Source organism: Protopterus annectens, chromosome 6.part0 (assembly GCF_019279795.1).
Source record: "Protopterus annectens isolate FY-2018-M chromosome 6.part0, PAN1.0, whole genome shotgun sequence".
NCBI classification, from domain to species: domain Eukaryota; kingdom Metazoa; phylum Chordata; order Ceratodontiformes; family Protopteridae; genus Protopterus; species Protopterus annectens.
The window spans coordinates 1,938,120,917-1,938,136,858 of NC_056737.1; the positions used below are offsets into that span (position 1 = coordinate 1,938,120,917).

The 15,942-nt window shown below is 42.0% G+C and overlaps 1 protein-coding gene across 4 annotated transcripts in view; it reads left to right on the forward strand.

Annotated features, from left to right (window-relative positions):
* NCKAP1 (NCK associated protein 1) overlaps window positions 1–15,136 on the forward strand; it is a gene marked incomplete in the record, with an annotated part of 2,707,503 nt that extends 2,692,367 nt beyond the window's left edge. For all 4 annotated transcript variants that reach the window (XM_044075245.1, XM_044075246.1, XM_044075247.1 and 1 more), the window contains 1 exon segment: window positions 14,173–15,136. In XM_044075245.1, coding sequence (XP_043931180.1) covers window positions 14,173–14,289 — 117 coding nt within the window.
* Between the last annotated feature and the right edge of the window lie 806 nt (window positions 15,137–15,942).

Below are 15,942 nucleotides of genomic sequence, written 5' to 3' on the forward strand. Positions count from 1 at the left end.
GCCCATTATAGTCTACAAAAACGGAACATGCTTAAAAAACATTTTAGAAAAGCCTTTGCACTGAAATGCTACTTGTACTACATTTAGAGTATGAAAAAATATGGGTTTTGTCACTTTTGTAGATTTATTAAAGTGGGTGAAGAGTTTGTCATAAACGAGCAGAAGTTTAAAGTGAAAAATAAATTTGATTGCTTATCAATCATCATCAGCCCCGTTTTTCCCCATTTTTTCTACATGGGGTCGAGGTATCGTGTTAACTGTCGCTAACTCTCTGGATTCAATGCTACACTCCTGCCTTCTTCAACATTCATACCTGACTTTCGCAGATCTTCTTTCACACAATCCATCCACCTCTTTGCTGGGCATCCTCACTTCCTCTTACCTTCTTCATGTCTGCCCCAAATCTTCCTCACTAGATTGTCTTCTGCTTTTCTGCACGTGCCCAAACACTATAATCTGTTCTCTTTGATCTTTTCTACATTTGGAGCTACTTTGGCTTCTGCTCTTATGTCCTCATTTCTTTGTCTGTCCCACAGTGTGCATCCTACCACCCTTCTCAGGCACTTAATTTCCATCACCTGTAGCTTCTTCAGCTGTTCTGCCTTTACTGCCCAGATTTCTGTACCATACAGTAGTACTGGTCACACCACTGTCTTGTACACCTTACTTTTCAGCTTATTTGGCTTTCTTCTGTCATAGCTACACTTGACACTCTATGTCAGTTGGCTGCAGCCCCTCTGATTTTAGATTTGACGTCTTAATTCAGACTTCCCTTCTCCTCAACCACCCCCTCCCAGATACTTGAAGCTGTTTACCTGTTCTACTGTCTCCCCATGTTTCTTTATTCTCAGCTTCTTTTGATTTCCCCAATTTGCTGCAGTTACCACTGTCTTATATGTGCTTAGTTTCATCCCATGTGGCTTCTGTTTTGTATTCAATTCTCCTATCCTTTGCTGACGTTCTAGTTCAGAGTCTGCCTGTAAGGCCACATCATCTGCATACAGCAGCTTTGTTGATCTGTCCCCTCCTACCTGTTTGCTAATGTAGTCCATCACCAGTATGAACAGCAGTGTGCTCAGAGCTGAACCTTGGTGTACACCCACTCCCACTGGGGACCCCTTTGTGAGGCCGAGCACTGTTCGTACTTGAATCATTGGGTCCTTGTACATAGCCTGCACTAATTCTACCGATGTTTGTGGGACTTCAGACTACCACAGTACTGGCCAGATCATCTTTCTTGGGACCTTGCCATATGCTTACTCCAAGAGGTGTAGTATATGCTGCTCTGTCAGTTGTGTGAATCATATTATGCAGGCAAAACAGAGCGCACAATGAAAGAACAAATTTATGACCACACGATATAAAAATAAATAAAATGACTAGTGCATTAGTTAACATGTTGCTAGTCATCCAGGTCATGATTTTAAATTTGTTGTATTAGAGCAGGTTCTACCAAGTAACAGAGGGAGAGCATGGCCCTTGTTGCTTGAGGCAAAGGAACTATACTGCCAATTGCAAGCAATTGCATATAAAAAAAAGCCTGGTTTTAATGACCAGAGCTCTATTACATGTCTCCTAAAATTTAAAGCTTTAGAAAGAAGTATTGCTACATAATTTTTTTATTGTGGTACTATATTAACTGCAATTTATTTTATATATATTTTTTATTTTGTCTCTGTTTTAAAGACTAAATATTTTGATATAGAAACATTTTTATATTGTAATTTATACTATGTAATGTAATAATATGCACAGTAAATGATTGTGAGGTTTTACATACCACTTTTACTAATGTAAAGCACTTGTCACTTTAAATCTGAATTCCTACTGAGGTTTTTAGTCATGTGACTTTATCTGGTGGTCTATTAAACAGTATGGTTTAGTTGATTTTTATCTGATGAAGTCCTGTGGGTTAACGGGATGAAAGCGCTTGTTTTTATTGAAGACTGACAAACTCCTAAATTGTTTTTCCATTGATTTCATGGAACTGTACATTAAAACATTTTGCTCTTTCTCCACCATTTTTTCCACTGTCGTACTTCATGGTTATTCCTGGTCCACATTTGTCTGAACTGCTTCTTGATGTTTATTGTTTTGGAAATAAAGGGATTCAGTGCTGATGCCATGACCTCAATTCTTTCTTGCTGTAGGAGTCAGAGTGCTAGTCATTGTGTCGGTCAGTCCACACCAGAGAAAGAAGACGTTTAAAGCGAAGTACTTTGTTGGGGTACTTTTCATTTGGTTTTTGAGTAATGTCGGAGAAGGTTAATAATAGTCTCTGCTGTGACAAATAGATAAAACATTGTGACTTTAGTTCCTTTTGTGTGGCTTGTTTGGGGCCAGGACATGATATTCCTAACTGTCAGATTTGTGCTCTGCTTTAATAGCAGAAATATCAAGCTTAGGGCTGAGAATCTAGGTAAATATTTCAGTGAGTCATCAGGGCATTCTCATACCATGTCATCCGCCAATTGAGCTGATGTAGTCTCCCTAGGTGGAAAAAGGAAAACTGCTTCAAATTTAAAAAGTCAGACAACGCTCATTAGCCATTGGCCAGTCCTCCTAGGCTTGTGATTGTCGAAGAAGGTGAGGCACCTTTGCAACACCCTTCAGCGACTGAGGTGGAGGCACAAGCCCCTTTCGAGACCGTTTTGGAGACTGATATGCCTCTAGGTCCCACTTCTTCCTTACAAGCCAATGAACTAAGCTTGTTGGTTGTGTCCAGAGCCACTTTGCAGGCTCCAGCTTCCAACGATCTCTCAAAAACTGATGACAGCTCTTCACGTCATCAAGAGATCGCCTCAGCCTACCACTTGATGGAGTCGGCTGTTCATTCAGGTTCTAGTACAGAGGCCAGCTGTAGGTCGAAACCTGAGGTCATTCACAAAAAAAGCTGTACCCTTCTTACCTCAGCCTAGGCCTGCCGGCTTCCACTCACAGGCCTATCAACAGGATCTTTTGAGGTTTGCTGAGGATTTGATTTCCTTGCTCATATCCAGTCACCTGCCTCCCCTGAATCATCTCTTGGGAAAAGAAAGAGGGATACCCCAACACAGGAATTTTCTGACTCTCCTGACTCTGAGGATGATTTGATCACGATGAGTCCACCCTTGAGGAGGGTACATCTATTGCATCCTATGTGGATTCTGACTCTGACTCTGACACTTGCCTCAGCCCTCCCCCGAAAATATTTCCTATAGGGAGATGTTGCATACCCTGAGGAAATATTTCATATGGGAAGCTCAGGAGTACCCCCAATCTTAGATGATGATTAGGGAATTTCTTAATCTACCTGAGCATAAACCCATTGCCATTCCTCTAGTCTTAGAGGTTGTAGACAATGTCTTCTGGTTTCTCTCCCCCGCTGACCCTCGAAAGGCTGGAAAATTTCACATGGTTCTACATTCTGATAAATATATTTTTAAGAACTTTGTGTCAGATCCTGAAGTGGTGACTCCAGGCTTTAAGGGAGCAAAAGCTAGTTTTTCCTAAAACCCTTTGCGTACAGACAAGGAAAGCAGAATCTTAGACAAGTTTGGAAAGAAGGTTTGCATCTTTGATACCCTCCTCATGAGGGCTTTGAAGTGCCAATTTCATATGGTGAAGTGCCAGGAAACTGTTCTTTACCAGATGAAACAAAAAACTGATGGGGACTGAAAATAAGGTAGCTTCTCAAAGGAGTTAATGGATCTATGCAGCTCCTGCTCTCAGGTGGCAAACCATTCTTACCACTGTAACTGTGATGCCTTGGAAGCCTCCAGCAGGGCAGCAGCAACAGGATCTGTCATTAGGAGACATTCCTGGCTTAGGGAGCAGTCCCTTCCTGAGCATGTCAAATCTATTCTGTTAGATGCCCCCTTAGACAAATATTTTATTTTTTTGCTAAGGCTGAAGCTGTCCTTAAGAAAATGGAGAATAAGGCCAAGGCCTTTCATACTTTAAAGCATTTCCTTCGGGTCCAACCCACTCGATTCAGCCGGAATTATCCTACCAAACATTGTTCTTTCCAGCCCCCCCAACCTAAGCCTAGACAAAGGAAACCTTGCAGGGAAAGGAGCCAAAGACAGCACCAGCAGCCTAGATGGTGGCAATCAGATCCCAATAGGTCTTTGGGATCACATCCCCAAGGATCTGACAGGGCGCATTCATGACTCTTGCATGGCAATAAATAGCCTGAAGAGCCCATTTCAGCAACCACCAGACTCGAGGCAAATGAGACCCCAAGTTCAGAAACAAGCACATCGACCAAAACAAACTAATGGCAGTCCAAAAAGGCCTGATTGCCTTCCAAAAGAATTGAAAACCTGGAGACCTCTTGGTTAAGACAGACTATACCAGTTATGTGGTACATAAACAAGCAAGGGTGGGGGGGGGGCCCATTCTTACTCCCTTTGTTGCCTAGCCATGGACCTTTGGGAGACAGCAAACTCCCTAGGGCAGCACCTCATGGCACAATGCCCACCTGGAGAAACCAGTCAAGTAGTGGATCACCTCAGCAGGAGCCTGTCAGACCCCCATGAGTGGCAACTGCATCGGGAAATATTTCTCGGAGTAGCCAAAAAATGGGGAGTGCCACAGGTAGATCTTTTTGCCACCAAAGAAAATGCTCATTTGAAAAAGCTTTGGTTCAGGAACAAAATGAAGTTAGCCGGGAAGACAGATGTCCTTTTCTTTCCTTGGACAGGCCTATTCCTTTATGCCTTCCCCCCATGCCACTGATGCCCAGGGCATTGCTGAAAATATAAGGGAAGAGGAGCCAAGGGTAATTCTGATAGCCCCAGATTGGCCGAGGCAACACTCTTATTACTCAGTCTAACCAGCAGGGAGCCATGGCAGCTGCTACAGAGTGGACCAACTAATACACCCCAATCTGCACACACTCATATTGACAGCTTGGATGATACTTTGATCCCATGGAAGGGGTCTCTGCTGGATAAGCAGGTCCTGGCATTTAAAGATCTCTCCTACTCCTCTGTAAAAATCCATGCTTCAGCTATTTTTGCTTATATGCCTCATAACCTCCTCTCTCTTCTCATCCCCTCATGAACAGTTTCTGAGAGGGATTGTCCACATTAGACCTCCCAGGAAACCTCCTATTCCTCCCATGGACCTCACTTTCATTCTGGAGAATCTCGCTCTTCGAACCGGTGGCTTCTGCTGATTATAAAATTCCTGACCTGGAAGACAGCCTTCCTACTGGCCAGATGTCAGAACTTCAAGCCCTTGTGTGTGTGGAACCTTTCATCATTTTCCACCCAGATAATGTGTCTCTCAGGGCCAACCCTTCCTTTATGTCCAATGTGGTGATAGAGACTTTTTTAACAGAACATATGTTTACCAACATTCTTTCCTGACCCTCAGAACAAGGGAAAAGGATCCTCCATTCTTTGGATGTGCATAGACACCTGTGTTACTACTTAGAACCAAGGATGTCAGGAAATCAGACCAACTTTTTCTAGTAAACGTATCTCACTGTGGCTCCTTTTGCTACACCCTCCATGGTAAGAAGCCTCCTGATGCTGTGAGGACATATTCCACTAGGGCTACTGCTACCTATACTGCCTTTCTTAAAGGGGTGGCCACCAAGGACATTTTGGAAGCAGCTTCAGGATCCTCAGTGCATACCTTCACCTAACATTACCATCTTCTTACCTTTTCCAAATCCAGAGCAAGATTTGCTGCTGTCATTTTGCAGGTCATCCTTGCCTCTCCTTAATCTTTCCATCCACCCTCCATTTCAGCTTTGGGAATCATCCCACAAGTCAGGAATGCAGCAGTGAAATATGAAGAATATAGTACAGTTGTGTACACTTACCATAAATGTAGCTGTTAGTGTATTCACTGTTGCAGTATTCATTCCCTCCCTCCCTTCTTGTGCTGTGGCTTATGGGATAGGCTAGGGCATTCACTTAAGTCAAGTTGGCCCACTTCCTCCTTCACACTTATTCCAGAATACAGGGTCCCGGACTCCTAACCTCAAGGACACACTAGGGGATTTCTACTTATTGGGGGTAAGAAAGTACTGAGGTCATGGTGCCGGTCAACTCCCTTTATACCCAAACATAGTGATGTTGGATAGGGCATCTGCCAGCTTCAGGAGGACGGGAAAATATTCTCTGGTAGTCAGGCTGGCCAGCATCTTCCACGGCAGGAAATCTCACAAGTCGGGACTGCAATAGCGAATACACTCGAACATCTACTTTTATGTTAAGTGTACACAACTGCACTTTCCTCCTCCTCCTCCATCATCAGGCCAGGGGACATTATCATAAGTTACCCTACTGAGCGGACTTGCTCACACAGAAAAAGGGTTCTCTGCTCCAAACCAACTTGCTAGCCCTCAGCATGACGTTGATGGTAATAGAATTTTAAGCTCTTTCAGACACTGATTTTGTGATATGTTTCAGGTTCTCCAGGAGGTGAGGAAACTTACCACTAGAAGATCTTGTATAGCCCAATGGAAAATATTTTCAATCTAGTGTCAGAAAAAGAGAGATAATCCTATTCAGATGGATTTCTACTATACTTTCATACTTGTGTGAGATTTTATGAGCTGGTCTAGCCTATTCCCCTATGAAGACATACTTACCTGCCATTTCTGCTTGTGTGACTCTTAATTCTCCCCTGTACTGTAGAATTCAGGTGAAGCAGTTTCTTAAGGGTGTCCTTCATTTGAACACACATGGGAGGGCTATCCTCCCTCCTTTGGGATCTTAAATTTGTCTTGGAAAAACTTATCCAGCCACCTTTTGAACCAGTATCTTCAGCATCTTTAAAATTTTACACTTGGAAGACCATTCTAATAGTTGCCCTTGCTTCTACCAGAAGAGTTTCAGAGCTCCAAGCTGTTACTGGCTCTCCTCCATTCCTTATTTTACATAAGGATATGGTATGTCTTTGGGTCCATCCTTCCTTTATACCTAAAGTGATCAGAGAGTTGCCACCTAACCAATTTGCTTTTTTTTCAAACCCTCAGAACTAGGGTGAAATATGTCTGCACTCCCTGGCTGTGATTAGACAACTCAGATTCTCTTTGGGCAAGACATTAGGAAGACAGAACCGCTGTTTGATGTTCTTCGTCTTCCCTTGCTGCAGTCCTGACAATTGGGTATAGTCCGCGTCCCAGTCGGAATACCAGAGAGGTTGCAGATCGGTCGCGGCGTTTTAGACTGACGCCGCCAGGGTACTCATGACCGGCGTCATTTCCTCAGTCTTTTTTGCCGCATGGTCCGATGCAGAAGCAATTTTGCGAGTGCAGGTTGGCGTTCTGAGATTTTCGGTTTCAGACCGAGTACAGAGTTGGCTAAGTAAGAACATTTTGGTTTTCTTGCCTCAGTATATTACCGGATGTCAGAAAAAGTGAATAACTGTATTTCTTGTGGGAAGCAGATTTATCATACATTGTGTATACCTTGTTTAGGGCCTGAGCACGACGTTGTTGGTTGCCGCTCTTGTGCTAGATTTAATAAGCGCACTATTAAGAGGAGGCTTGATTGTGCTAGGTTAGTGTTTGGGAAGCGTTGCAATTATACTATGCCGTCGGATGCTCCGACGCCTGCTTCATCTAAGAAGCGCAAGGACAAAACAGTGAAGTCTAGTGGTGAGGTACCGGCAGTCCCGGACGTCGGTCCTTTAGAAGGCTCAGGGGAGCCAGAGGTTTTGCCAGCAGTCTCTATGGAGTCTCAGGCGGATACTTTACTGTTACAGGATGTGCCCCCTCAGGAAGTAGGCCAGGCTGAGGGAGCTACTCAGGTAACTGTTCTTCCCTCTCTTCCCAAGGTAGTTAGGGCCTCTCCTTCTGTTTCCAGAGCTTCTTTTAGAGGAAGGCCAAGTTCAGCTTCTGTAGGGGCTTCTCCTAGCATTTCGGGCTCTGTGCCTAAGAAACATATGCTTAAAATGGCTGAAGATTTGATTACTCTGATTAGAGGTTCTATGCCCCACCTGATAAGAGGCCTAGGGTGGAACAGGAGTTTGATAGTTTTGAACAGTGTTCACAGGCTTCAGAGTCTTCTGTGGAAGACTTGCAAGAGTTTCCTGCTTATTCTGATTCTGATGTGGATGATTCCACTCCTTCAGCTTCTCCTCCTGAGGAGTTTTCATTTTCAGAGACTCTTCACTCCATGAGGGAGCACTTTAAGTGGGAAGGCCAAGATTACTCTGACTCCAGAAAAAGGCTTAGGGAATTCTTGTTTTTGCCTCAGCATAGGCCCTTAGCTATTCCTCCTGTGTTGAATGTGGTGGAGGATGTTTTGCAGAGGCTTCTCTGAACCCTGATTCCTTGCCTCCTGCTCCTGTTAAGCCTGATAGGTATTATAGGGTGCCCAAGCTCATAAGTATTTGTTTAAGAGTCCCAGGGCGGACCCAGAAACTGTTTCTCAGGGGCCTAAAGGTGTTAAAGCTTCTGTTGTTAAAAATCCTGTACCCTCTGATAAAGAGGCAAGGGCTTTGGATAGGTGGGGTAAGAAAGTATATACTTCTTCCACTCTAGCCATGAGGGCGTTGAATTGTCAATTTCATATGCTGAAATATCAGAATTATCTCCTTTCACAATTGAAATCTAAGGTGGATGCTTTGGCGGAAGGTATTGAGTGTAAAGAATTGCTGGATTTAGTTCATGTGTCTGAACAAGTGGGTAAGCATTCTTTGCAGTGTGGTTTTGATGCGGTTCAGGCCTCCTGGTGGCTGCTACTAGTTCTGTTCTTCGCAGACATGCATGGTTGAAGGATCAGAATTTAGCTGAGCATGTTAAGACCAGGATTTTGGATGCTCCTTTACAGTCTGATGTGTTGTTTGGACCGCCTGTGGAAGCAGTTTTAAAGAAAATGGAGGACAAAGCTAAGTCTATGCAGACTGTTAAAGATTTTACAGGTGCAGCCTCCAGTTTAGTAGAAATTGGCCTGCTAAGGGTGGACATATCCTGCTTATGGTTCCCAGTCTAGGGGTAGGTCTAGACGTGGTAGGGGCAAGGCGCAAGGTTCGTTTAGGCCTAGATCAGACAGTTCACCTGCTCAGACTTCTGGTGAGGGCCGGGGTCAGTCCTTTCGTAAGCAGAACCAATGACCTGCCTTTTCAGCTGCCAGTGGATTCTCGTCTGGCAGCTCCTTTGGGAGGAAGATTGTCTCTTTTCAAAGAAAATTGGGATTTAATCACTCAAGACAGATGGGTGCTGGCTATCATTCATCACGGTTACAGATTTTATTTCCACACAATGCCCCTTTCAAAGGCATGCCAGATGTTCCTCCTCCACAAAGAAAAGAGGCTCACAAGCAAGTTTCTCAGTTACTCCAGATAGGGGCTATTCAGCCAGTCCCTGTATCAGAAAGGGCTTCGGATTTTATTCTCGGCTGTTCCTAGTACCAAAGAAGGGGAACACGTGGAGACCAATTTTGGATTTATCTCTCCTCAACACTTATCTGGACATTCCCAAGTTCAAGATGTTGACGTTACAGCAACTGTTACCTCTGCTGGGCAAGGATCACTGGATGGTAACTTTGGATCTCAAGGAAGCTTACCTTCATGTGCCCATAAGGCTAAGTTGCAGAAAGTATCTGCGGTTTCGAACTGGAGATTTTCATTATCAGTTCTCTGCATTGCCCTTTGGCTTATCTACTGGCCCGAGAGTATTCACAAAGGTTCTGGCTCCAGTAATAGCTTACTTCAGGCTTCAAGGCATTCAAATTTATCCTTACTTGGACGACTGCCTGATTCTGGCTCAAGAAAAGGAACTCCTTCTACAGCATCTGGAATTTGTCATAGCAGTGCTAAGATGCCTAGGGTATTCTGTGAACGAAATAAAGTCCAGTCTAGTACCCTCTCAAGACATGTGCTTTCTGGGTGTGAGACTGAATACAGCAGCCCAGATGGCCTTTTTAACCCCGGACAAACAAAAGAGTCTGTCACTTTACTTCCATCAACTATCTCATCAGTCCGTGCTGACTGCAAGGACAGTCCTTCAAGCATTAGGGTTCATGGCATCTTGTATTCTGGTGCTTCCCAATGCCAAACTGCATATGAGGAAGCTGCAATGGTATCTCATAAATGTATGGACACAGCACTGCCAAGATTTGGACACTGTCATTCAAATAATACCTTGCCTTCAAAAGGAATTCTTGTGGTGGGCTCAGGAATGTCACCTAAACAAGGGACTCTCTGTGACCCGCCAGAGGCGAGTCAGATTTTAACGACAGATGCCTCGGACACTGCTTGGGGAGCTCATCTAAATGGAAAGTGGATACAAGACAAGTGGCCTGCCAGACTACAGCATCTACATATCAACATGAAGGAGATGTTAGCAGTCCAGTTTGCATTGATGGCGTTCAAGGAGTTACTTCTTCCAGGGCAGGTGTTGATTCTGACAGACAACACAACTGTCATGTGGTACATCAACAAGCAAGGGGAACACATTCTTATCCTCTATGCAGGCAAGCAATGATTTTATGGGAGACTGCGTTAAGCCTGCAACTGACTCTTCAGGCAAGGTTTCTGCCAGGAGCACAGAACTCCCTAGCAGATGCATTAAGCAGACAAATCATGGATCCCCACGAGTGGAAACTGGATCTTCATGTATTTCAGAAATTGACAGTGTCATGGGGAACTCCAGACATAGATCTGTTCGCTTCTCCACTAAACCACCAGCTGCCAAAGTATTGCACAAAGGGGTTTCATCACACAGCTTGGAAAGTGGATGCTCTGTCTTTCAGTTGGAAAAACCTTCATGTCTATGCCTTTCCACCTCTACCTCTTCTTCCAAAGGTATTACTAAAGGTCAGGCAGGACAGGCCAAGGATGATTTTGATAGCTCCAGATTGGCCTCGGCAACACTGGTACCCACTTCTAAGGAGTCTTGTAAAGAAGCCTCCATGGACATTACCTCTGATTCCTCATCTGTTATCTCAAAGGGCGGTCATCTGCTCAATGTCAAGCTTCAATCTCTTCATCTCACAGCTTGGCATATTCTGTGTTGAAGCATGGTAGGTCTCAGCTTCCTCAACAAGTTTTAAATGTGATTATGGAAGCTAGAAGGCCTAGTACTAGGAGAGTGTACGCAGATAAATGGAAGAGATTTTTGTTTTGGAGTACAGCAAAGAATTTGGAGATTTCAGAGCCTAATTTGAGTGTGGCTCTTCAATATCTTACTGAATTATTGGACAAAGGTTTGTCCTTCTCTTCCATAAAGATTCATGCTGCAGCAATTTCAGCTCACTATGATTGTGACCCACCTTTGTTTTCGCATCCTTTGTTCAAGCAGTTTCTTAGAGGGGCAAAGAATATAAGACCCCCAAGTAGAGCTCCTACTCCTGCTTGGGATCTCAATTTTGTGTTGGAAAAACTTACTCTACAACCTTTTGAGCCTGCAGCTACTGCTGAATTGAAATATTTGTCATGGAAGACTGCTTTTCTGTTGGCTATTACTTCTGCAAGAAGGGTGTCTGAGTTGCAGGCCCTTATGGCACTAGAGCCCTTTATGATTTTCCATAAGGACAGGGTATCATTACGTACTAATCCTTCCTTTATGCCTAAGGTGGTTTCTAGTGTGGCTTTAAACCAAACTATTCATTTGCCTACCTTTTGCAGATCCTCAAAATAAAGGGGAAAAGATTTTGCACACTTTAGATGTACACAGGCAATTGCGTTATTATCTGAGCAGGACTAAAGATTTTAGGCAGTCTCAGCAGTTACTTGTTTCTTTTGCTTTGAGTTCACAGGGCAAGCCTGTGTCAAAACAAACTATTTCTAGGTGGATTGGCTTTTGCATTGCATTTTGTTATTCCCATCATGGCAAAGAGGTTCCAGCTGGGATTAGGCCTCATTCCACTAGGGCTACTGCCACTTCAACAGCATTTCTAAGGGGGGTGGCAACTAAGGATATTCTGGAAGCAGCTACTTGGAGTTCAGTGCATACTTTCTCTAGGCATTATCACCTGCCTATATACTCTAAGAGTAGAGCTGGTTTTGCCACAGCTGTTTTACAAGGCATGTTGTCAGCTCCTGCTACTTTATAATTTGCCAGCCTCCCTTACCTCTGCTTTGGGATTCTACCCAATTGTCAGGACTGCAGCAAGGGAAGACGAAGAACATAGTACAGTTTTGTACCTACCATAAATGTAGATGTTGATTCCCTCCCTCCTTCCCCTCTGTGTTTCAGGGTGGTTGTGTAGCTGAGTTTACATGCTTATACTTTTTGTATATATATTACTGTATATATTGTACATGTTTATTGGTGCAGGTTGTTTTTGGGACTTGTCTTTTTGGGTCTTCTGACATCTGGGGCAAGAAAAGACTGAGGAAATGACGTCGGTCATGCGCATTAGTACCCTGACGTACTGGCGTCAGTCTAAGGCGCCATGACCCTCTGGTATTCGGGCCGACTGGGACGCGGACTATACCCAATTGTCAGGACTGCAGCAAGGGAATCCTCGAACATCTACATTTATGGTAGGTACAAAACTGTACTTTTCTTTCCAGGTAACCAAGTAACCAAGTTGGGCAGTTCTGTCTTCAAGCAAACAATTGCCAACTGGATTTCAAAATCCATTTTATTTTATTTTTTATTCCAATCACAACAAATCCTTACTCTCCCCAGTTAACTCATTCCACTAGAGAAGTTTCTTCCTCCAGAGCCTTTTACAATGGAATTGATTCCAGGGCTGTTTTAGAGGCAGCAAGCTAGTCATCTGTGCACACTTCTGTGAAACACTACAGGAGAAATGCTTTTTCTAGATCTCAAGCTTCTTTTGCTAGATCTGTGCTATCTGAATTAATTGACAGCTCCCCTGTTTCTAGTCCATTCTCCCTTTCTAATAAGGTTTGGAAATCACCAAATTATATTGGAATACTGCAACAGTTGTGTAAGGAAGGACATTCTGCAGTTGTGCAAGAACTTACCGTAACAGTAGATGTCCTACTGATCACTGTTGCAACATTATTTCCCACCCACTCCCTTTTTATAATGTTTATCTTATGTATACTAATGGACAAAGGGAAACCTTTTCCTTGCTTCCGTCCTTTTAGCTGACCATTTCCTTGCTTCTCTCCTCTTAGCTGACCTTAATCTTTTGGTAGTTCTTTTCCTGAGGTGTTTCCAGGTCTCCTGCCTCTCTAAGATAGTCTGAGAATCTTACACTCACTCATCCACTTGCAACCTTACACCCACGGGCTACGTCATACATGAGACGGATGGAAGGATAGGAGGTTATGTAGCATTGGTATCCCGGCCAGGTGACAGGTTATCATGACAAGCTAACTCAATAATATTGGAATACTGTGACAGTGATTAGTAGGACATCTACTGTAATGGTAAGTTCTTAAACAGCTGTACTTTTCCACAGTCTCGGACTTATGTATACCTCAAATTCCCTCTTGCTGTCTCAGCATTCCATGTGTGCAAACATGGTCCTCAAAATTACAACAAGTGCACTCATATTTCTGTATAGTTGTGAGGTGGAGGGTTTTCTTAGAAGTATATCTTCCCTGTCAAAGTATGGGTCAGGAACTGAAAGGACCCTAGTGGCATATGCACCTCTTAGCTCAATCTTGGTGATGCTGGAAATGGGTCAGAGGGTGTGTGAGCACTACATTTAAGTAGCTAAAGACTTGAAAAAAAGTGTTGAGGCACAGTACAATAAGAATTTACCCAGTTCCATTCACTGCAAAGTACATTGTAGAAACCATCTGTGTTGATGTCCATATTAATGTAGCTGTTATTTTTCTTTCTTATATTCCAATATAAAATGACTAGATGAACGTAACCTAGTTTAAGTTCATGCATATTTGTGGAGCTGACAGTTTGCAGTCTGTATATTATACATATATATATATTATAAAGTTGAAGGAAGTCCGTCTGTACAGGGATATTAGATAAATGTGCTAAAAGTAAGATTACAGTACCTCTGCAGGGTATCTTGTTTTAGTACTGTTACCTGTGTAGTAGTGTTTTAGTGCTTGCTATAAATATCACTGCAGGTTATATGTAATATGGTAATGGAAGCCAGAATAGTGCAGTATTTGATCCTTTGGCTCTTAGGCTTATAAGAAAAGTGGTACATTGGTTGTCTTTGGCTCCTTTGATTTAAGCTTATTTTAAAAATAATTATAAAATGTGTTAATGTTGAGAAACAAATTAAACTGACATGTTACTAGCTAGACTGATTTTCTGGGCTTTTTCCCCCACAGATTGTGCAGGAGTCGCCATTCTTGACCATGGACTTGCTTGAATCTTGTTTCCCATATGTTTTATTGAGAAATGCATATCATGCAGTATACAGACAAAGTGTTACTTCCTCTGCATAAACAACATTCCAAGCTACACCTAAACCCAGTGCAGTGAAGTGTTATCCGTTTTACATGAAAACTGGGGAACTGTTTTACTTTGTAATGTATTGAATGCCATTTTTGTCAAATCAAAGATAAAAAAATTCATAAAGCTCAGAGATGGTTTTATATAGAAATACACAACTGACTTGACTGATATATGTTGCAAATTTATTGAAATAGTTTCTTTAAAAGAAGGAGATATATTTAAAAAGTACCATTTTTGTTGTCTTTTTTTATTTTGAATTTTGCAACAGAATTTTGCAACCTTCAATTATGCAGACATTACTGCTTGTTTATTTCCAAGAAAATAGGAGCAAATGTATTTAGTGATTATTTTAGTTGGTGTTACGCCTTTCATTTGTGTGTAAATTATTTCATGTAGGGAAGTAAATAATCTGTATCTATTCTTATAAAGATTGGCTGGATGATTATGTGAATTTCTGTGAAGTAATTGCAACATTTCTACTACTTTATTTTGAAACATTTGTCGAATTGAGTCTGTGGATGACAATGTATAACATTCAAAAATGTTATCAAACTGCTTGGAGTTTAACGGACACCTTTAGCATTCTGATATTCTGTGAAAAGAGCATTTGTAAAAAAAATATATATAATATATATATATAATTTTTTAAACTAACTTTCATGGTGGCCTGTTGGCGTTAACACTACCATTGTACCCTGCTGTATGCTATGATAAACATTCGTACATATTTATCAAAGTTGATAAATTGTTATTCCTTAACCACTTTTTATATGTTTTAAATTTTTGAAATCCCATTGTACCTTCCATAACATACAATAAACAGTCGGTTATATCACATGAAGAGTTGGTGTGTTAATTTGTTAATATGTCAAAATGATCTTTTTTGTTAAACGTGGATTAGTTGCTTAATGATGTCTCAACATGTTAATTTTCTTCTTTGTTCACACTGTTCCTAGACGTTACATTGAGAATACTTGAACTGCAGCTTCCTTGATGGGCTTTATAAGTCACAGATTCCATATATTAAGGCTTAGGCACCCAATAACAGTTCTGGATCTGTAATCTTCATTTGTGTATCTAAAATCAAATGTGGCTTGAAAGATCATGTAACGGTCCCTGATGTCTGGAAGCATTGTGGTTACAAAACAGTGTAAGAAACTTCTCTGTGTGGAAGATTTTCAGTCCATATATTTCTAGTTAATCACTGTATATAATCAGATCAGACAATAGTAGTAGAAGTAGCGAACGTAAACTCGTCAAGTCAAAAAGTAATAATAGAAAATATATAATTCTACAGCATTACAAAGTATTCGAAAGTAATCCAAGCAAGGCAGGCAGTCTGTTTCCAGTCGAAAATCCTTTAAGTAGTACACAGACAAGCGATCCAAGTAAAACAAAAATAGAGTAATAATTTCCTCACAAGCTTTCTAAATATATATATACTTTTTATCAGGCATGGGAGTGGTTTATTGTGCTGTAAAACAAGGTGTTATTGGTACACATGTTAAATTCACATCCCTTCCCCCATCAGTGTGACATTCGAACTGGTCCTGCCCTACTTAGTAGCTGTCATAATAATATATAGCCCTAATGTACTTTAATGGTACATCTTATTTAACCAAATTATTAAGTAGATTATTAAG